The sequence below is a fragment of the Littorina saxatilis genome, linkage group LG8, assembly GCF_037325665.1.
Source record: "Littorina saxatilis isolate snail1 linkage group LG8, US_GU_Lsax_2.0, whole genome shotgun sequence".
In the NCBI taxonomy this organism is placed as follows: Eukaryota; Metazoa; Mollusca; class Gastropoda; order Littorinimorpha; family Littorinidae; genus Littorina; species Littorina saxatilis.
The window spans coordinates 67,831,315-67,855,057 of NC_090252.1; the positions used below are offsets into that span (position 1 = coordinate 67,831,315).

At 42.6% G+C, this 23,743-nt stretch overlaps 1 protein-coding gene across 1 annotated transcript; it reads left to right on the plus strand.

Annotated features, from left to right (window-relative positions):
• The first annotated feature begins 5,388 nt into the window (after window positions 1–5,388).
• Window positions 5,389–21,807, plus strand: LOC138972453 (uncharacterized). Its single transcript, XM_070345099.1, has 4 exons — window positions 5,389–5,472; window positions 6,225–6,284; window positions 7,364–7,570; window positions 21,597–21,807. Exons 1-4 carry the CDS (start codon window positions 5,400–5,402, stop codon window positions 21,758–21,760), a joined length of 504 nt encoding a protein of 167 aa, XP_070201200.1. The 5' UTR covers window positions 5,389–5,399; the 3' UTR covers window positions 21,761–21,807.
• Window positions 21,808–23,743: the final 1,936 nt, after the last annotated feature.

Here is a 23,743-nt window from a genome sequence, read left to right on the forward strand (position 1 = left end):
ATGGGTTGCATGCTGCACGTGCTTCTCACAGGCAGTGGCGACACAATCTTGACGCGTGAACTTCCCAACATTATTATGGAAACCCATGTATGTCATTACGAAGAAAAAAAATGGTAAAACAAATTTGACTCAATTATTATTACAAATTCATTCGGGGGGTGCTTGGCTTTTTTCTTTGTGTATATATGAAAATGTAATGATCCCAGAATTTAGTTGATCAAGTGACTAAAGACTTTTTGAAAGAAAAGCCATTTTGAAATACTGAAAAGTCAATCAATCAATCAATCAAAGTACAAGAAAAGAGAGAACAAAAAGAAATAATAATCAGAGGGAGGGATATGGAACAGCCAAAACTGAGACAAATACTTTTGTAATTTCTTTAATCAATCAATCAATCAATGACGCTTATATCGCGCATATTCCGTGGGTACAGTTCTAGGCGCTCTGCAGTGATGCCGTGTGAGATGAAATTTTATACGGCCAGTAATTGCAGCCATTTCGGCGCATATTTACCTTTCACGGCCTATTATTCCAAGTCACACGGGTATAGGTAGACAATTATTAACTGTGCCTAAGCAATTTTGCCAGGAAAGACCCTTTTGTCAATCGTGGGATCTTTAACGTGCACACCCAATGTAGTGTACACGGGGGGAGGGTTCGGACACCGAAGAGAGTCTGCACACAAAGTTGACTCTGAAATACATTTCCGCCGAACCTGGGATCGAACTCACGCTGACAGCGGCCAACTGAATACAAATCCAGCGCGCTACCAACTGAGCTATATCCCCGCCCTAGGCAAGTAAATACAAAATGTCCAAAGAATTAGCAATATATCTAACATTGACAGACTGTGTGATGATATCTTCGACCTCCGGTCTCGATTTTGATATCACTGTCAAAACAGACCATAGCAGAAGATATCATCACACAGTCCGTCAATATTGGGTAATATCGCGCGTATTCCGTGGGTACAGTTCTAAGCGCAGGGATTTTTTTTATATTTAAAAAAAAAATTGTTTATGCAATTTATATCGCGCACATATTCAAGGCGCAGGGATTTATTTATGCCGTGTGAGATGGATTTTTTTTTTACACAATACATCACGCATTCACATCGGCTAGCAGATCGCAGCCATTTCGGCGCATATCCTACTTTTCACGGCCTATTATTCCAAGTCACACGGGTATTTTGGTGGACATTTTTATCTATGCCTATACAATTTTGCCAGGAAAGACCCTTTTGTCAATCGTGGGATCTTTAACGTGCACACCCCAATGTAGTGTACACGAAGGGAACTCGGTTTTTCGTCTCACCCGAAAGACTAGCACTTGAACCCACCACCTAGGTTAGGAAAGGGGGGAGAAAATTGTTAACGCCCTGACCTAGGGTCGAACTCGCAACCTCTCGCTTCCGAGCGCAAGTGCGTTACCACTCGGCCACCCAGTCCTTGACTTCGGTCCACAGTGGGTTATGCAACACACTGGCGCAGGCAGGTCTCTTTTTAACCTGACCAAAGCTGCGAATGTTAGTCAAATCAAATTTATTGTTTTTTGGGGTCCCGCCAACCACTTTGGGTCACATCATGACCAAAATCACACGAATGTTAGTGACCTGATCGTGACCTAATGAGTAATAAATATAGAATGTGTAAAAATCCCACACAACTACCTAAGGTCGGACCCAAACTACTACAAAGTCACACACAAACACCAATAGTTAGGACACAACTACCTAAGGTCGGACCCAAACTACTACAAAGTCACACACAAACACCAATAGTTAGGACACAACTACCTAAAGTCAGACCCAAACTACTACAAAGTCACACACAAACACCAATAGTTAGGACACACCTCGGTCCCATACTACTACAAAGTCACACACAAACACCAATAGTTAGGACACTGGGCAAGAGTTCACACACAAATACCTATCAGGTCGCACCCAAACTACTAACAATTATACAAGGGCAGGTAAGACATACTATATCCTGAGTTATCTCTCTTGGAAATTATAATGAATTTATTAAAGAGACTATAAACCCCAGCTCTAATTATAGGATCTTAGGGGACTTTTTCTAACTCTAAGCTCTCAAATAACTATCATACATACTAAACAATGTAAGATGGTAGAGCACGTGGCCAAATTAATTTGCGGCGACCAGGGTTCGAACATGCAACCGTATGAATACAAGTCCAAGGCGCTACCACTGCGCCAAGAAGGTCGCCGTACACTGCTTAGTCCATTATGACCGTATTTAAACTGCCACAACTTCTTTATTTTGCATAGGAACAATATTGTTCTTATATCAAATTAGGTATTTGGTTGTAGACCATGGCGCTTTGAGGTAATTGCTTTGGTATGATAAGATAAAGCGCGGCCGGTATAAATAGCCAAATTTCATTTTCATTCAAACAGATACACAAAGAGATGGAGAGAGATACAGAGAGGGAAATGAACAATTTGGAGCGCCCACTCGAATCTGAGCGTATTTGGGGCGGCTGGTCACAATTTATTGACACCAGGGACCCGTTTTCTGTTATGGAGCAACCAATATTGCCTCCCCAATCCGGGATTCGAACCAGCGCAATGCGCTAACAGACTTCGCTTCTTGTCCCCACTAAGGGAAAGAAAGAGAGATAATAATACAACTTCTGTTTCGACTCAGGCCACATTTCGGGGCTTTACTCCGGGTTCTCCAGTCTGCTCCCCCCTCAAAAATATTCTCAAAAAAATTAATGTTTACTAGGTTGGGTCTGGTGCACTCCAAAGTTGCGAGTTTGCCTTTGCTGAGAGGGCTGCCCAAAATACTGAACTAATTTTCAGTCCCTTTTAAGTATAATTCTCTTTAAATATTGTAATTATTGTATTTAAATTGCATAGATGTAATCTACATACTCTTCTGAATAATTTGATATAAGAACAATCTTGTTCCGATGAAAAATAAAAAAGTTGTGGCAGTTTAAAAACGGTCATTATGGACTAAGCAGTGTACTTGAATAAATTCATTATAATTTCCAAGAGAGATAACTCATGATATAGTATGTCTTGCTACTGACAGTAAGAAAACACGAGTTACCTGCCCTTGTATAATTGTTAGTAGTTTGGGTGGGAACCGTTGGCATTTGGGTGTGAACTCTTGCCCAATGTACTAACTATTGGTGTTTGTGTGTGACTTTGTAGAAGTTTGGGTCCGACCTTAGGTAGTTGTGTGCGACTTTTACACACAAATTCTGCACACAAATGCCAAGGTACCCTTATAACCACCTCTGTGTGCGTGCGTACATGCGTGCGTATGTACATGTGTGTGTGTGTGTGTGTGTGTTGGTGTGTGTCTGTTTGTATAAGAGATAAAGAGAGAGAGAAAGAGAGAGAGAGAGTGGGTGGGTGGGTGTGTGTTTGTACGTGTGCGTAAGTGCATGTGTGTGTATGTGTGGTTGTTTATATGTGCGTATGGGGGTGTGTTTTGTGTGTATGAAGTGTGTGTGAGAGAGTGAGTGAGTGCGTGTGAGTGAGTGTGTATGTGTGTGCGTGTGTAACTTGGGGTATGTGTGTGTGTGTTCGTGTGTGTTTGAGAGAGAGAGAGAGAGAGAGAGAGAGAGAGAGAGAGAGAGAGAGAGAGAGAGAGAGAGAGAGAGAGAGAGAGAGAGAGAGAGAGAGAGAGAGAGAGGTTTGTCTTTCGCTGGGGTGAACAGTGCCTTGGCGTTGCACATCTACTTAATTTACTTATTTGTTATTGATCGATTTGAAAGCTATTGTACTTTGTAGTTGGTACACATCATAAGAATTAAGATGAGATCATGACACACACACACATCTTAAATTATCATAATTATCACTATCACTGTATCAGTAGGAAAATTATGATGTAGTATACTGCAATTCATTATCATGTGTATTAAAGCTATGATCTCTTTTTTTCTGTGTAATGTTGCACAATCAGCATGCCTCGCGTTGTGTTCAAATCCAAGTGCTAACATTACTGGCTGACCTTGGTATTTATAGGAAACCTAGTGGTTTTTTTAGTGTGCTAGATCGTTACCCTACTAACGTGGTGTGTGATTTAGATTAAGGTGAGCAGACGCAGCGCAGAAGTCAGAACATGTAATCTTGAACTGTGCTAAAGCCTCAGTTTTCATTGTAAATTCATCACAGTCAAGACTCAAGTAGCATATTTTATTTATTTTTGATGCAAGTCCCTGTACTTAAAGAATATTTGTCATGAATATAATTGATAGATTGAGCTCCAAACTTTAGCAAAAGAAAGTCATTTAGACATTTAATCGACGAAAATGATGAGAAAATACCAACGTGCAAAATTGGAGGCTTAAAAGTTAAATAAATGCCACTAAATAGTGAGCAATAAATGTACAATGCTAAAGTTCAAGATAATAAAGCAATTAGCTCATGCTCTTACAATATTGATATCAACATAGTTACATTAACTCGTTGGAAACAGTTGGGCTACATGGTTTTATTTGAGCAATAACTTGTTCAGCACTGCTCTTAACCCTGCACAGCTGACCTCGTACATCATATACTCTCCAAAGTCTGCACTCAGTGACCGCTGCTGGCTGGCACAGTGGCAGCGAAGTAGGGGGGTGGGGGTAACAAGGGGCAGGTGGGGTTGACCTAGTGCCTGCAACTCTGGGCTAGTATTAGTACTGCTCTCCAGCTACTGGATCACATTGCCAGTGTTAGGTTACTCCAGAGACATAGATAGAATGTATGTCTCTGGTTACTCGCATAGAAATTCGGGCTCATTTCTAAGTCTTCCTTCGGAAAGCAGTACGACGCTAAGTGCTAAACATACTATGCAAACCATTGCGCATTCAAAAACAGTCTCAAATAGCTGATATACTCACTTGTGTGGAAGCAAGATTGCAGAAAGTGTCGGGAACAGATGTTGGCAGTGTCCGGGTTGAACCCTTTGTCTGCTCGACCGATCTTTTGCAAAAGTTGACTTCTCCACTCATCGTTCACACCTTTCTTCGGCACTTTGAAGAAAGATAGTCCACGATTGATGGTCCGTTTAGCTGGACAATTCACAAGTGCACAATTTGAGCCCATGGTGGGCGCGGTCTGCTCAATCCAAATTTCCACAAACGTATCCGAATCTCCGCTACAGAGAAACGAGCACGTTGTGCGTCTGTATTATCTCTGAACCGGAAGTGGCTTTGACACAAGTCATGACGGACGCGATTGCTCGAAACGGGACCTTTGATGCGCAGACTGTGTCTCGGCGATCCCCTTGCTACAGATCTCTGTGTCAATCCACGCTCTTCACATATTGGTGGCCAAGACTTACGGAGATATGTGACGTCAAAATAATGACGTATACTTCTAGACAAACAGCGCCTTGCCAATTCTGAAACGGATTTTGAGTGAAAATGATGAGATGGAAACATGCATTCTCCTTATCTTGTTGACCGGGAGGGTGTATGGCCAAGAGCTTCCGATATCTACCACAGGTAAGCTTTGAAGCTCGTTGGCATTGGCCTGCTATGTCATGACTAGTTTGAACACAATCTGTAGATATAACAGACGCGCAGTGAGCGCAAAATTCACAAACGTTCGAACGTCAAAATGAATGAGAAAAACAACTAAGAACCAGCATAGTACAAGCAGACTTTGAAAAACAACGACACGGAGGAAAAAAGGGAAAAAGGAGGAGGGGTGGGTGTTTCAATATCTGTGTGTGTGTGTGTGTGTGTGTGTGTGTGTGTGTGTGTGTGTGTGTGTGTATGTGCGTGCGTGCGTGCGTGCGCGTGTGTCTGTGTGTGTGCGTGTTTGTGTGCGTGCGTGCGTATTTGTAGGGAGTCTACCTTCGGGGTAAGGTGTTTTGTTTTTTAAGGGGAAGGAGTCTTCTGTGGGGCGGGTGGAGGAAAGAGGGTGTAGTAGTATCGGTTTCAAATAGGTATAGTCAAATAGGTATATTTGGCGGGGTAAAAACGGTCATACACGTAAACATCCACTCGTGATAAAAACATGAGTGAACGTGGAAGTCTAAGCCCATGAACGAAGAGGGTATAGTCGTCTATTTCGGGGATGTTTCACTATAATGGGACATGACGAAGGATTTGCTGTTCTTGCTTTTGTGTGTGTGTGTGGGGGGGGGGGGGAGGGGAGGGGCTTCATTACTACACTCAAACAGTACACTCTATAACAAACTTTTATAAAGCGCATCCACACGGTCTGATGTGTATTTACTTTTACCTTGCAGATTCTCTCTGCCCTTGCGCGACCCCCTGTAACGCTACTGTGGCTTCCGGTCAAAACTGGGGTATTGGTTTGTGTATCTGTCACAATGTCTGTATACCTGTCGCGCTGTCATTCTTTCTGTCCCGCTGTCTGACTGTTGCGCTGGGTTTGTTTTCTGTTTGGTGTGATGTCTACCTCCCAGTGTGTGTGTGTATGTATATATCCCCCTCTCCCCCCCCCCTTTTTGCTGCTGTATTTCTGCTCTTCAAACATACACACACACACACGCACGCACACAAACCCACACACACACACACTCACACACACACACACGCACATACACACACACACGGCGCACACACACACAGAGATACATACATTTACAAATACATACACACACAACACACACACACACACACACACACACACACACACACACACACACACACACACACACACACACACAAACTCATGCACCCACCCCTCCTCCTTGTTCCCTTTCTTTCCTCCGTGTCGTTGTTTTTCACGCAGTTTATATCGGGGCAATGTTGGGGTCAAAAAGGGAAAAAATATCTCCAAAGCTAGAACGTAAGCAAGTGTGTGTGTGTGTGTGTGTTTGTGTTTGTGTGTGTGTGAATGCGAGCGTGCTTGTCACAGTGCGTAGGTGCGTGTGTGTGAGAGAGAGAGAGAGAGAGAGAGAGAGAGAGAGAGAGAGAGAGAGAGAGAGAGAGAGAGAGAGAGAGAGAGAGAGAGAGAGTTTACAGAGAAGCATATTTGTGACCCTCCACCACGAAATGAGTCGCATGTCACCTCGCGCGGTTCTGCGCTAGGCTCAAAAAAGTCCGGGGAGTGTCTTGTAACAGAGTGAGGGTCACCCTAGTCACAGGCTTATAACTCAAACAGTTTTTGCTCTTTTCTAAAACGGTTTTCACCACTGGATAGAGCATAAAAAACTCTTTATGAAAATGTAAAAATATGAACATCATGCAAAGGTGACATGCGACTCATTCCGTGGTGGAGGGTCACATTTATGAACAGATTAATATAAGCTTTCTTTGAAAAAGGTGTATAATTTACATGATGAAGGATTGCTGTATAGCTTTGGATTCGTTTATTTCACTTTTTACCTTTCGTTTACTGTGTTTCTTGTCTTCATCCCAGAGGACGTTGCCTTCAGGAAACAAGTTGAAGTGAGCTCGAGGTTTGCAGATCAATCGATCGAGCCACATGAGATCTGTGATCTGACGACCGGAACAGAAGCCAACCCGTGGCAGAGTCACGCGACGGACCCGACTCCCTGGCTCCTCCTCGACCTGCAGGCAAAGTACACGATCGGCAAGCTGGTGCTCACTAGGAGGAACTCGCAAGGTACATGTTAGATCTAAAATTAGTTTTTGTTCGGTGTTTTGGTTTTTGATTTATATATATATATGTGTGTGTGTGTGTGTGTGTGTGTGTGTGTGTGTGTGTGTGTGTGTGTGTGTGTGTGTGTGTGTGTGTGCGTGTGTGTGTATTTATGTGTGTGCCTGTATGTGCGTGTGTTTGCGCGCGTGTGCGTGCGTGCGTGTGTTTGTGAGTGTGTGTGTGAGAGAGAGAGAGAGAGAGAGAGAGAGAGAGAGAGAGAGAGAGAGAGAGAGAGAGAGAGAGAGAGAGAGAGAGAGAGAGAGTGAGAGAGAGAGAGCTCAGAACACAGACATGGTTTACTGTGAAGCCATCGGCCCTTACACAGATTGGGGGAAGGGTGTGCGTGTCACTGTGTAGGGGGGCGATCGAAACGATCGCGATATGTTCATAGGATAATGTCATGGATAACCATGTTCTTTCTTCAGTCCAACACTTGGTCTCTTTACGGTTTGTATTTCTGCCGTTGTTATCACGCGCAAATCGAATGCGATTTGGTAAACAGTCTTAGTGTCTGTATGCCCATCAAGTCACAGCGTTTGTACATAACACGTCTTCCACGTTCGTTCTGAAGTCAGCGGCAAGTGCAATGCGGCACTATCCCTGCATTCCCGGTCAGGAGTCTCGGGTCACTGGCGACAGCTTCAGGGTTGTCACTCTGGCGATTTTCAGACGAAATGACAGCGTTCCTAACTTCGGCTGTGAATGTTGTCAAGTAGAACTCTAGACTGGCAACCTGGTCATCTCAGAACTGTCATTGTCTGAATCAGCGGCGTCAAAAGCATCACAACATTCGTCAAAGTTCTCATTTTCCGTTTCGTTGATGTTCATGTAAACTGTCAGTACACTCAGCGTCACTTTGGCCCTTGCTTCTCTCCTCCTCACTCTCCACCCTCTCCGGCGAATCGGAGCATCCTCGTGAGGGCATTTGCGAAAGGGATGGTGGGGGTGGGGGTGGGCTTTGGAAAAGACCTATGTCGAGGGATTCTTGGGTCGTGCCATTTGTGGTAATATCATTTTCTTGCACAGTACCTTGATGGGGTTCAGTGTGAAGCGCAGATTCCTGTGCCTGTGGTTGTGCTGGTTGTTGTTGTCTCGATGAGTTGGGATAGTAACGGCCTCTTTGACCTCAGCCTCCTTTCGGAGCTGCCACGAGGACGGAGTCTCCACAAAAGTCTCAACTATGAACGAGTGGGACCTAGATCCCCTTCACCCCCCAGTCAAAGAAAAAGTAAACAAGAATGAGGATGTCTCCATTACGAGCAAAGGGTCTGTGCCCCCGGGGGGCTCAGAGTCGGCTGCCCAAAAACTGAAAAACAAATTACTTCAGAACAAACTCGAAAAACGCAGGGTTTCCCCGTCGGCCAGCTGTTCGGGGGTGGGGTCCCCCTGTAAGAGGCCACGTTCCCGATCAATGTCTACCGAGTCAGGAGATGAGATCACCCAAGAGAATACTGTAGATGAAGAAGAAAAGAAGGACGAGTACGTTCTTGTCAAAAAGAGAAAAAAATCCAAGAAAAGGAAAACCATCCTTGTCCAAAATCTACCAACACGTCCGAAACGGCCGGGACAGAGGTACCTGTCGTTGACGCTACAAAAGAGAAAATCCCAACTTCAGAAGAAAACCCTCCCCCCAAAAAACAAAAACAAAACCCAAGAACCTTGACAAGTACAAGACAAACTTTGTTCCCAGAAACATCATCCCCCCCCCCCCCCCCCCCCCCCAGTCTTTCTCGAGTAACCAGTGATATGCGAGGATTTTAAAAAAGGCCCTGCCACACTTCACGGCCTGGGTCTAAACAGGCTAAAAACCTTCACTCCAGCAGTGGGACCCATCCTATCAGTGCGCAAACTCCCTGGAGGAAGCGTGCTGGTGGGGTGCATATCACATGCCCAACAAAAAAAAACTCCTGTCTCTGACAGAGATAGGGAGCATTAAGATCAACACCTTTACCCCAGAGGTGACAACAGAGGGAGGTATACAAAGAGTCCCCTTGTTCCACTCGGACGAGGACCTCAAAGAAATGACCATTTCTGTGCGGATTCGGACTGATGGAGGGGGCCTGGTCGAAAAAGGCGGGACCACCGTCCGACAGATCTGCAGACTAAAAACAAAAGAGGGTAAGGCCTCAGATGCCGTGCGGATTACATTTAGGGCCGCGGTTCTGCCGGAGAGTGTGGTGCTAGAGGGGGAGGTTTATGGGGTGGAGGCCTTCGCCTGCCCGGTGCGGCGCTGCACCTTCTGTCAGAAACTGGGTCACCTTAAGTTTAACTGCAGAGCAAAGAAACCAACGTGCGGCAGGTGTAGCACCTACGGCCACGACGGAAACGGCTGCGACAAAGAAAGATTATGTGTCAACTGCAAAGAGGGTCACTCTTCCTCCTATCAAGGGTGCAAAGAATACAGATTGCGCATGCGGGCAAACAAAATCCGCTCGGCCACCTACATACCATATTCAGAGGCCATGCACCGAGCCCGAATCGAAGTAACTCAAGAAAAAAAAAAACTTAACAAACACACAACAGAGACAGGCCCTGCTGAGCGACGCGACGAGTTCTGGCGCGCGCAGCCGGCAAGGCTTACCTCCACCCCACAGCCCGGCTATGCTAAAGCGGCTGGGCGTGGCAGAGACGCTGTGCGTGATGCAGCAAACATACCCCCCACCTCCACCATTAAGAAACACCCCGTCCCTGCTCTCCGCAAAAACCAGTTGGATAAACAAAAGCATAACCCTCCCCCCGAAGAGCTAGACTTGAACGAGGGACAAACCGAACCAAAAACCATTAACCCAGACGAAACAAGAAATTCCTCCGATAGGAAAAACACATAACCATTCTCACTGCTCAGGATTGAGCAATTTAGAGCTTATCTCTAAACCCTTTTGAACTGTTCTGGTTTCTCAAAGGAAGGCCAGTACATACAAATACACAAAAGCCGCCAGACCACATCACAAACAGAACTGAACAATCCACAGGTGTTGCCCACATAGAGAGACACACACACATACACACACACACACACACACAATCAAACACAGAGAAGCCGTATATATAGAGAGATAGATGACAGTGTATTTTTCGCGTGGCTATAAATTGATTCGACCTTTGCACTTTTACAGTGAGGATAATTTACGGGTCCAATTTACGTTCTGGACACTGCGGTGACCTTCTAAAAATAGTAACAGAACGCCGGGAATATCCGAAGATGCCCCCTCCTACTGTAGTGCACCATACGAAGGAAGGGAGGTAAACGCTGAAAACATGGAGAAGATAAGGAAGAGTTATGCCGTAGTTGATCCCCCAAAAAATCAAAATCCACCAATAACTCCCTAACCGTTTGTTTGACTGGTCCCAATTTTTTGTAAGGACCGTCTCAGGAATGTATAGAACCTGTTCACCAAGTTTGGTGACGATCGGTCCGTTCATTCTTGAGATCTACTTGCGAACACAAACAAACACACAAACATACAAACAAACAAACACACAAACAAACAAACACATCGACCGAAACCTATACACACCCCTATACCGGGGGTGTAATGATCAACGAAATATTTTCAAAAGTCATGACCAAAGTAGAAGAAGGCATGATCGAATCAACAAAGGCAGCCCAACGAGAGGCAGAGAAAGAGTTAGCCGAGATAGTTTTAATAAAAATCCAGACTAAAAGAGTCCCCCCCCCCCCCCCCCCACAGACCAAACGCCGCTCTTGGATTTCGTGGAACACGCTCTGGTCGGCATGGTCGAGGCTAGACAAAAACAAAGTCCCGGGTCACTGATAGACACACTGGTAGGCATGTTTAATACCATCACTAACACCAGCCTAGGCCCCATCTCACCCAGCGATACCATCACTAACACCAGCCTAGGCCCCATCTCACCCAGCGATACCATCACTAACACCAGCCTAGGCCCCATCTCACCCAGCGATACCATCACTAACACCAGCCTGGGCCCCATCTCACCCAGCGATACCATCACTAACACCAGCCTAGGTCCCATCTCACCCAGCGATACCATCACTAACACCAGCCTAGGTCCCATCTCACCCAGCGATACCATCACTAACACCAGCCTAGGCCCCATCTCACCCAGCGATACCATGCTGGCCCTGGGATCTCTGGCAGGATCAAAAGACCTTACTGCTAAAGAAATCCACCAACTAAAATTAACCCTTTAATGGAGAGAAGAGACAAATTAACGTCCACCTGTTTGTCTTTTCTGTTTCTTTTTTCCGTCGCAATGGCGTCAAATAATACAACCTCAGCCCAGTTAGGCAACAAAATAGACTACCAATTCTACAGTGGAACTGCAGATCTATTAACACTAATATCGCACAACTGCTGAACTTTTTAAAAGAACAAAAGAGTGACATCCTGCTTTTGCAATCACTTCATGTTCCCTTCTCCAAACTGCCAGAGATCCCAGGGTTCTATTTCCCACCCATAGTCGACTTGACCGATAGGAAAAACACCCAGGCAGCAACATACGTTAAAACAGGCCTACAATTCTCAGCGCTAACCTCCCCTGTAACAGCAAGCGAACATAGTTATTCCTGCCTAATTCAGGTGAAGGTCCCAACACTAAAAAAGTTAAACATTTTAAATATATATTACCCCCGGGGCTGCCCTCACGAAAACACCTCGGCCTGGCTAAAAGACTTAACAAACGACACCTGTCACTGGGTGATCGCCGGGGACTTTAATGAACATTGCAAACTCTGGCACCCTAAAGAAACCAGGACAAATAACATACACTGTAAACTGGAGGACAACATCAGCAATTCTGATGTATGTATCCTAAACGATGGCAGTATCACGAGACTGGCCCAAAGAAATGACGAGCGCAGCTCTGCCATCGATCTAACACTAACAAGCCCTATTGTATTGCCAATCTCCGAGTGGACTACCTTCCCAGACACCCTGGGCTCTGATCACCTCCCCATCATATTAACCATCTTTAATGGCGGAGCTGAATCCGAAGAACCTATTTTAAACAACGCTTTTAACTATAAGAAAGCTGACTGGGCTCTTTTTAACTCGCAGTTATCTACTGTAGAATTAAAGGATGTCTATTCAGAAGTGTTACGAATGTGTTTGTTTTTTTTAATACATTTACGTATGATGTACTCACAAATCATTCATACCCTCTATTCCAGGTTCGACCTCACTCATAACAATAATCAAGAAGGGAAAAACAGTTTGACAATTTACTTTCGTCCTTTGCATCCAAATACTACACACTACATGCGCATACATCCAATGCCAACACGCAAACTATTCAACTATCAATTCTGGTTACACAAAAAATCAATTATCTAACTGGCCTTTACTCGCACACACATGCATACTTCACTTTCTCACGTTACCATATTTGAGTCTTCCATGATGATGATGACGACGACGAATGACACAGAGTAAAGATGAAGACGATGTGCATAATGGCGATAATCAGGTTAACATGACCAATTGTAGACGACAGAGATGAAGACTGTGACCGTAGACATGCTGGTATGACGAATGACACTGGATAGACGTAGATGCTATGTTACAGTCATGATCTCATGCTCTCCGCTGCCGAAGGAGACTATGGCGGTTTGTTTGTTTGTTTATTTGTTGCTTAACGTCCAGCCGACTACGCAGAGCCATATCAGGACGAGGAAGGGGGGGGGGGGGTGAAGGGGGCCACTTGTCAAGCGATTCCTGTTTACAAATGCACTAACCCATTACTTGTGTCCCAGCAGGCTTTAGTAAAACTAAATTAATACCTACTGGAAGATTAACAGTTTCCAGTATGTTAAAATAGGCTTAACCTATCTACTGCTGGACTTACATCAGAACACCAACAGATTAAACTATACATGAATCGCGAGACAAGCGGCAAGAGAAGAGATTTTTGGAAAAAATACAGGTGAATGAGCAAGAAGGCAGAAAAAAGAAAAGAATTCATGAAGAAAAAGAGAGCATGACAGGAAAGAGGAACCAAAAATCTACCTAACAGCAAACTAGAAAGCTCCTGCGGTTCCAAAAACAGGAGGGGCCTTTAATTTCATAAACGCAGTGCCCCACTGCGGGAACTATGGCGGTGGGGTTGCCGGATTCATACTTCCGGATCCTTATTTATTGGAAGTGGTAATACCTTTGCACACTTTAAAATAGAAGGGAACACGTTTTGTTGTATGCTTAGGTTATAAACATAAGTTAGGGAATCGACAATGTAAGGTAAAGCAAGTTTTAGCAACTTGACTGGAATCTTGTCTGGACCCATTGACTTCTTATTCGCCATTTGTTCTACCAGTTTTCCTACCTCGTGCACTGAGATTGGAGGAATAGAAAACGTGTCAGTTTGAGTCAACTTTTGTCCACAGAATGTTTTTAATTTTTCAAAACAATCATCCGTATCAAGGGAATCATTCTGATTGAGACACGACTTTAGGTTGTCTGCTAGCGAAATGAAGTGTTTGTTAAAATCATTTGGAGATATTTGTGAATGATAATTGGTTGATCCCTTCCTAGATTTATCAAGAATTTCATTTACTGCTCGCCAGATTGTAGCTGTGTCCTTTTTTCAGAAATCAGTTTATTAAAATATTCTGCCTTTGCTTGTTTCACTGTGTCCAAAACTTTATTTTGTTGCAGTTTATACTCTGTTTTCATGTTGCGCTCTTTAAAATAATCACGCATCGCCATAGCCTCGATAATGTCAGGTTAACCAAGAGGGGAGCTGGGGATGTAGTCCAGGCATATTAGAGAACAACGTTAAAGTGACAATGACTAGGTTTAAAATGTCCCTTATCAGAAAGTTCAACCTCAGTCCTTTGATGTTTATTAAACACATTTTCATATAAAGTTGGCGCTTCATACGGAAAAATGGCTTTGAAATTGACCCAAATCCTTCTTTGGGCTCTGTAAATGTCGTTTGGGGGTATGGTTGTAAAATGGTATCTACTGGTCACCCCAATGTATAAACTGAAAACTCTTTCTGCACCAGAACACGCAGAAAGGATTGTATCTGCCTGATGTCTGATGCTTTTCAAAATCCCCAACCACTAACACCTTCAAAACGGACTTTAACTGACACTGTTGTTTTTCCCTATATAATCCTTACTATTTTTCCGAGACGTCGTCGTGTTGTGTATTTAGCTTGCCACAACCTCATACATGGTCCTAAAAGTTAAAGTTGAAGAAAATACTAAAGATAAATGAAAAAGCTGACGCAGTGTCATTCGCACCGTGAATCCCCCCATGGGAACATACTAAAGTCTGGTTCCAAATAGGCTCAATTTCCTTCTATTTCTTTGTATTTCTGCCTCGTAGGGGTAGGGGTGTTCAAACCAAAGGCACCTTTAAACCAAAATTCAAATCACACATCTTACAATACTAAGACACTCAGCAGTAAAAGGGTGTCTGCTGGTAAAAAATTCCAAACAATCCTAAAAGTACTTCACTACTAAAAGTGCTTTTAAAAAGAGCCGTTATTTTTCCCTCTATATTCAGTATTGTGTTTTCTGCGAACATGTAGTCTATTTAGATGGTTGTCGTGTGCACTTGAGTTGCTAAAGCGTTTTCAGTTGGGCATATGTCGAAAAGCAAAGAATTAGCCCTTTGAAAACCATCAGAACTGTCACACAAAAATAACATTTACCTATCTCACCAACTGACCAAACATAGGGCTTTTCCTTATGTATTATGTATTGTCGTGTTTTTTGTAGCATACTTGTGAAAACAGCCACCACTGTTGTAAATGATACTTTAAAGAGCATTATTTCATTTTTACAGTTGAAGGACAACCTGGACTACCGTATATTACAGCTGTTTTACAATCAGCCAAAATTTTCTTAACAAACGTATGTTAAGAACAACTCCCATAGTGAAATTGAAGGAAAACAAATTGAAAATCCCCCTGCCATAGAGGAGCTAAAGAATCAACAATAAACGACTGCATGGATAGCTTGATGCACGAATGCATTGCGGACATGTTTGTCTCCAACCAAGAGAAAGTTCCAAAAAATCCCTTTTGTGCTTCTTATTATACAGTGACGTCAAAGACAGCCTTTTCTGCTGTTCATACATTCAGGGGTTATGGTTACACTAAACGACGTAGTTGTAGCCATACTGCCATCCAGATTTATTTTTTCCTTGCGAGCAGTCACAGGGTGTTTGTGCTGTCTGCCAACCGTTAGATGACCCCGCCCAAGTCTGTTAAGGGACCGTTTGACCGTTATAGAACGCGTCTTTTTGATTTTTTGGCACAGTTGGAAACGGTTGATTTTTATCCCTACCATTGTTTCCAAACATTATATAGGAATGTTTTGTGAACAACGGATAATAGCCGCTACTCGCATGTGTAGCAAAAGTGAGCGTACATACTCACCCTGGTCGTCCAGCCGTTGTCCGTTGCCCGTCTTCATCTGTCTGTACTGAACATTACCTTTGGATATTTCTCCAACGCTATGAAGTGAAGAAACACCAAATGTTGCAAAATGTTGTATGACCCCAAGAGCTCAAAAAAGATACTTGAGAACCTTGACCTTACCTTAAGGTCAAGGTCACAGGGAGAATGAATGTGGTCTAAAAACTGCAAAATTTCACATTGTGCCAGTTTTCTGGTAAACAAATTAAAAACAGCGGGCTTAGTTTTGTATGGTATACAAGAAAAAGAAAGCCTTATCTTCTGATACCATTTTGGTTGACCTCGCTTCAATGTCAAGGTCACAGGAGTCCTTCAAAGTTGAATTGTATACATGTTTTGAAGTGACCTTGACCCTGAACTATGAAAACAATCTTTCAAACTTCATAATTGTGTGGGGCACATGTTATATACTGATATTGAGCCACATTTAGTCACATATCATCAAGGTCAAGGTCACTTTGCCCCTTATGAAATGTGACTGAAACGGGCAATTGAATCACTAAAAGTGACAATGTCTCTTTGTAGAAAGTGCCAATAAGTATGTTTATGCTTCCTATGTCTTGAATTGATAGCCTTGTGATGTGTGACCTTTGATTATCTTGACCTTGGCCAAAGGTCATGTGTAATTTGGTAGGAAAAATCTGTAAAACAGTTCTAATAGTGTACAATGTCCTTGCCAGCTTCAGTTGTTAGACCTTCACCTTCAAGGTCACCTGAAGGTCAAGGTCACTTTAAGACAAAGGTCAAGCATGAGAGTCGCATGGGCTTTGCTTTGTTAAGATTTTTTACCAAGACACATGGATTTCTTTACCCGGCTTGGTCACATTTTTCATAGGGGTCAATGTGACCTTGACCCTAACGATATGTGACCAGATGTGGCTCACTATGAAATTCTAACAAACGCCCCACTCAGTGTTTAAGTTTGTAAGAGATATCGTCCATAGTAAAGTTAAAGGGGCAAGCTCACATCAAAATATGTCTACAATTCAACTTTGAAGGGCTCCTCTGACCTTGACATTGAAGCGAGGTCAACCAAAATGGTATCAGAAGATAAGGCTTTCTTTTTCTTGTATACCATACAAAACTAAGCCCGCTGTTTTTAATTTGTTTTCCAGAAAACTGGCACAATGTGAAATTTTGCAGTTTTTAGACCACATTAATTCTCCCTGTGACCTTGACCTTATGGTAAGGTCAAGGTTCTCAAGTATCTTTTTTGAGCTCTTGGGGTCATACAACATTTTGCAACATTTGGTGTTTCTTCACTTCATAGCGTTGGAGAAATATCCAAAGGTAATGTTCAGTACAGACAGATAAAGACGGGCAACGGACAACGGCTGTACGACCAGGGTGAGTATGTACGCTCACTTTTGCTACACATGCGAGTAGCGGCTATTATCCGTTGTTCACAAAACATTCCTATATAATGTTTGGAAACAATGGTAGGGATAAAAATCAACCGTTTCCAACTGTGCCAAAAAATCAAAAAGACGCGTTCTATAACGGTCAAACGGTCCCTTAACAGACTTGGGCGGGATCATCTAACGGTTGGCAGACAGCACAAACACCCTGTGACTGCTCGCAAGGAAAAAATAAATCTGGATGGCAGTATGGCTACAACTACGTCGTTTAGTGTAACCATAACCCCTGAATGTATGAACAGCAGAAAAGGCTGTCTTTGACGTCACTGTATAATAAGAAGCACAAAAGGGATTTTTTGGAACTTTCTCTTGGTTGGAGACAAACATGTCCGCAATGCATTCGTGCATCAAGCTATCCATGCAGTCGTTTATTGTTGATTCTTTAGCTCCTCTATGGCAGGCGGATTTTCACTTTGCTTTCCTTCAATTTCACTGTGGGAGTTGTTCTTAACATACGTTTGTTAAGAAAATTTTGGCTGATTGTAAAACAGCTGTAATATACGGCAGTCCAGGTTGTCCTTCAACTGTAAAAATGAAATAATGCTCTTTAAAGTATCATTTACAACAGTGGTGGCTGTTTTCACAAGTATGCTACAAAAAACACGACAATACATAATACATAAGGAAAAGCCCTATGTTTGGTCAGTTGGTGAGATAGGTAAATGTTATTTTTGTGTGACAGTTCTGATGGTTTTCAAAGGGCTAATTCTTTGCTTTTCGACATATGCCCAACTGAAAACGCTTTAGCAACTCAAGTGCACACGACAACCATCTAAATAGACTACATGTTCGCAGAAAACACAATACTGAATATAGAGGGGAAAATAACGGCTCTTTTTAAAAGCACTTTTAGTAGTGAAGTACTTTTAGGATTGTTTGGAATTTTTTACCAGCAGACACCCTTTTACTGCTGAGTGTCTTAGTATTGTAAGATGTGTGATTTGAATTTTGGTTTAAAGGTGCCTTTGGTTTGAACACCCCTACCCCTACGAGGCAGAAATACAAAGAAATAGAAGGAAATTGAGCCTATTTGGAACCAGACTTTAGTATGTTCCCATGGGGGGATTCACGGTGCGAATGACACTGCGTCAGCTTTTTCATTTATCTTTAGTATTTTCTTCAACTTTAACTTTTAGGACCATGTATGAGGTTGTGGCAAGCTAAATACACAACACGACGACGTCTCGGAAAAATAGTAAGGATTATATAGGGAAAAACAACAGTGTCAGTTAAAGTCCGTTTTGAAGGTGTTAGTGGTTGGGGATTTTGAAAAGCATCAGACATCAGGCAGATACAATCCTTTCTGCGTGTTCTGGTGCAGAAAGAGTTTTCAGTTTATACATTGGGGTGACCAGTAGATACCATTTTACAACCATACCCCCAAACGACATTTACAGAGCCCAAAGAAGGATTTGGGTCAATTTCAAAGCCATTTTTCCGTATGAAGCGCCAACTTTATATGAAAATGTGTTTAATAAACATCAAAGGACTGAGGTTGAACTTTCTGATAAGGGACATTTTAAACCTAGTCATTGTCACTTCAACGTTCCCTTCACTAAAGTGGCTAAGATGCCTGGACTAATGTTTCACTCTATGCTGACGTAGTAATGCGTTTTTTTCAATTATTGAACACAAAATTTGAAAATATGGTGAAAAATATTGCAAGCGCCCTCTGCGTCACTGCAATTGAATACGCTATAAAACGGGGCTTGGTTAAGGTCAAAGAAAAAGGCAGATTCATCAAAATACTTGAAACTTCTGTATTCGATTGTTGTGTGGCCTTTATGACGTGATTTTGGCAATCTAAGAGAAATCGAGCAAAAAACAGAATGATGGTCACTAAAACTGGAATGCACTACTTGCGCATTTGCAACGATATTCTTACTATCAGTGTAAATATGATCAATCAGGGTTGATGAAGTATTTGTTTCTGTTGTAGGGGTTTTAACCAGCTGATGAAGACCAAACAGAGCAGTGGTTGAGCACCACGTTGTTTGAGGCCTGAGTAGGTTAATGTTAAAATCGCCAAGCAATACAACATTCTCGTCACGAGCCTTCACTCTGTCCATCATAGAAACAAAATCATCAATCCACGTTGACGTTTCAGCAGGGTTACGATACACATAGCCAATAAGCAAGGGAGATGATTTGTCATGTTTTAGTTCCAACCACATACATTCAACATTTTCATCTTCAAGATCAGTTCTACGTTTGACAATCCCAGCAATGGACTGATGAACAAAAAGAGCGATGCCTGTTTGGCCTACTCGTGCATTGTCCCGTCGTAAAACCGAATAATTCGGAATGTTAACAAGGCTGTCTGAGATACGCGAATCTAGACGCGTTTCACATACACCGAAGAGCTGTACCAGCTCTGGTTGCTGGTTTAGTAATACACAGACATCATGTACTTTGTTGACTAAATGGTAAACATTTACATGCCCTATGCATGCCCTATATGTTTGATGTTGTTCACATTAGGACGAAGTGCAATATTGTAACAAACAGCAGTAAATAATAAAGCAAGCAAAATCCGGAAATATGAGTATCCGGAGCAGTCAAGACAACAGTTCTAGTATATCATAAACGCACAAAGATTTCTCCAAGTAAATGTCAAGATTCCCACAACACAAAGCGAGCGCATTCAGACACACAGGCTTTCACTTTAGGCCTACACGACAAAACGTCACACGATTCGGATTAAGTGGCATTCACCACTTACACTCCCGGGATAAATCAGAGTAATTATAGTTGCTATTTAGAACAGGATGATACAGGATGAGATAGCAGCACACAAAGGTACGCAATCAAAAATGAAGACACAAATTGTTGCTTAAGAATGAAGGGTGACCGAACAAAAGGTAAAGCAAATCCCACAACAAACAACGGGATACTAGATAATATAAGATTAAATGCAAGATGAACAAAATGTTCACAGAAAACAAGGAGACACAAGGTTAAAAGCAGTTAATGCTGAACAGCCCTGGTGAAATTCAGTTGAGGCTGAACAGTTCACAAACTCGGCCCAAGGCCAGTAGTTCATGCAAATATTTAGCTCACCGTCAAAGTTAATGTTGTAAAAGGTTTTTAACACAAGTATTGCGCAAAGAAGTAGAATCTCAATTATGCATCACGTGTTCAGACTATAATATCGTCGAAACACCAGCCGCTTTCCATGCGGATGAAAATAAGCCAATGGCTTCAGGGCACGACACACACAATGCCGTCCCTATTGCGTGACCGACCTGAGGCACTTATAAGAAGCGAGCACGTCCAAGTCAGGTCACGAATTTAGCTGTAGAATACAGTTAACAAAGTTAGTTTGAAGATTCCTCAATATGCTGAAGGCCGCGCGATTATGCTCACACACTGTGCAGGGCTGGTACACAGTTGTAGATCTATCCTTAAAGACACAGTCCACCTTTACTCTTCTCACGGGTCTTGCTAAAAAGCAAAAACAAAAGGGGTTTTAAACGTAGGTTCACAACTACAGAGAACACGAACCTGTGCACAATATCACGGATGTGATAAGTTTAGACACACAGAATCGTCACGGTAACTCACTTGAGAGAGAGAGAGAGAGAGAGAGAGAGAGAGAGAGAGAGAGAGAGAGAGAGAGAGAGAAAGAGAGAGAGAGAGAGAGAACGAACGAACGAACGAACTTTATTATGCAAGGATAAAGTGCTATGGCACATTGCCTTATCTAACAACCTGTCCTTAAACAAATACACACAGAGAGAGAGAGAGAGAGAGAGAGAGAGAGAGAGAGAGAGAGAGAGAGAGAGAGAGAGAGAGAGAGAGAGAGAGAGAGAGAGAGAGAGAGAGAGAGAGAGAGAGAGAGAGAGAGAGAGAGAGAGAGAGAGAGAGAGAGAGAGAGAGAGAGAACAGCCATGTCGATGAATTGCATGAAGTTCAACATGAACCGGCAGGCGAATGTTGATTTCGTTTTCGATACACCAGCCATGCATGTCGATGAAATGAAGTTCAACATGAACCGGCAGGCGAATGTTGATTTCGTATTCGAGACACAGACAATGCTTCATGGTTTGCTGTGTAAAACCAGGCTACACAAGACTTGTTTTATTCTTCTGTTTTCAATATTAAGATGCGAGCTTAAGTCAGCTTTTCAATAGCTTTAAAGAAAGTCTTCTTGTTATGTGCAGCTGATGACGCCCAATCAATCCTATCGACGACCATCACCTTGGACGGTAATCGGTGTTACGCCTTTCCGGACTACCCAGGGGTTGGGAGATATCGCGCAGGAGACTGGAGAGACAAATGTATGTCGTACCCGTACTTTATATCAGCAGGGTCATTCAGTATTTAAACAATGAAACTGTATGAGGGCCAAGCTTATCATAAACGTCATTGGTATTGCCCTCTAGCTCTCACTGCAACTACAGCCATATACACTGAGCACAAAAAGTTAAGGATATTTGTTCAGTGGTATAGCCTTACCTGTATAACCCTAGCCTAATTTATTTGGTTCGAAATATACGTGTATTTGAAGATCAGTCTTTCTTCTGCTCAAAAATGTGTTTCTAGAGTCTGAGCAATATTTGGGTATGACGTCACAGGTCCGTGACCACGCCTACCCACAATAATGGCGTTTTTTGTCGGCATGATTCACTTTCAACCGTCGAAACGGTGATTTGAATTTAATTATATTTTTCATTTTTTACACCAAAAAGTTTATTTGGTGTCTTACCTAACAAGTTATACAAATGTCGTTCATATCCACCGCGCAGTCAGGCTGATCCAGCGTGTAAAGGAGAGCGACCACAATCCTGAAAAAACGGCAAAACATCCAGAGTTTGTATTGTGTTTTTGCTGGGTAGCCGCAGTTGATATGCAATAAATCTAAAACTACAAATAGCAGCCTGTCAAAATTTCACAGAACGATGACAAAGACCCTCATCTGTATATGTGCCAGTACTTAGAGTAAACAGAGCCCGAGAATGGACGTTGTCAATTCTGTATACTTTGCAAAGAATGGTGCCATGACATGTGTGCCAAGTTTCAGAAACATTCTTCCACGGGCTCAAAAGTTATGATCGTTTGAAAAAAGATGAAAAATACTGTCCCTGGTGTCTTTCGCGCAAATCGCTCGACAGAAACATTACACATTTTTTGCACAGGTTCCTCTAAGCAATATGGACACATCTGTGCAAAGAAAAAAAGAGGTTGACGTATTAACTTTTTTTTTGGATTTTTTTTACTGGGGGTTGTCATGTACGATTTTGCGAAAAACACTGCGATTCTTAACATGATCCCAACTGACATATTTAACTCTACAAATAATAAATGAAACATTAGTGTGTGTATATAAATGAATGGAGAGTATAACTTTATCATAAAACGGTACTTATCAACGTGCATTTTCAGAAAATGATCGAGGTTTCTTGAGGGCGTACACATAAAAGTATCACTCCTTTAGTAGTAAAAACGTATTTAAAAAAACATTCGCTCGACAGAAACATTACACATTTTGTGCACAGGTTCCTCTAAGCAATATGGACACATCTGTGCAAAGAAAAAAAGAGGTTGACGTATTAACTTTTTTTTTTAGAATTGTTTTTACCGGGGGTTGTCAAGTACGATTTTGCGAAAAACACTGCGATTCTTAACATGATCCCAACTGACATATTTAGCTCTACAAATAATAAATGAAACATTAGTTTGTTTATATAAATGAATGGAGAGTATAACTTTATCATAAAACGGTACTTATCAACGTGCATTTTCAGAAAATGATCGAGGTTTCTCGAGGGCGTACACATAAAATTATCACTCCTTTAGTAGTAAAAACGTATTTAAAAAAAATTCGCTCGACAGAAACATAACTAAACTTGAACACAGCTAAGTTCACTGTATACAGATACAATACTTGTAAACAAAATAAGTTGTTGCCTTATTGTCTGCTTCACAATTATTCCCGCACCAACCCCACCCCCATTATCTTGACTGACCAAAATGATAAAAAGAAATAATTTGGGAGCGCTGTAGGTCAGTTGGTAGAGCGCTGGACTTGTGATACAAGAGTTTGAATCAGGGTGAAGGGTTGGGGGTCGGAACATTTGTGTGCAAAGTTTCATGAAGATCTGTCCAGTTTCTATGAATCGCACACCACACACACACACACACACACACACACACACACACACACACACACACACACACACACACACACACACACACACACACACACACACACACACACATACCTAAAGTGTGGATGGTTACCTAAGAGGCGGCACTGGGTGTAGTGCCTTTCTAGTGCACTTGCACTACAACAGCACTGGGTGCAGTA

Excerpts from the sequence above, each read along its gene's own strand:
- LOC138972453 (XM_070345099.1), top strand. The coding sequence starts at position 5,400 with ATGGAAACATGCATTCTCCTTATCTTGTTGACCGGGAGGGTGTATGGC. Across the intron at positions 6,285-7,363 it reads GGCTTCCGGTCAAAACTGGG|AGGACGTTGCCTTCAGGAAA; the intron begins GTATTGGTTTGT and ends TCTTCATCCCAG. Across the intron at positions 7,571-21,596 it reads CACTAGGAGGAACTCGCAAG|CTGATGACGCCCAATCAATC; the intron begins GTACATGTTAGA and ends TGTTATGTGCAG.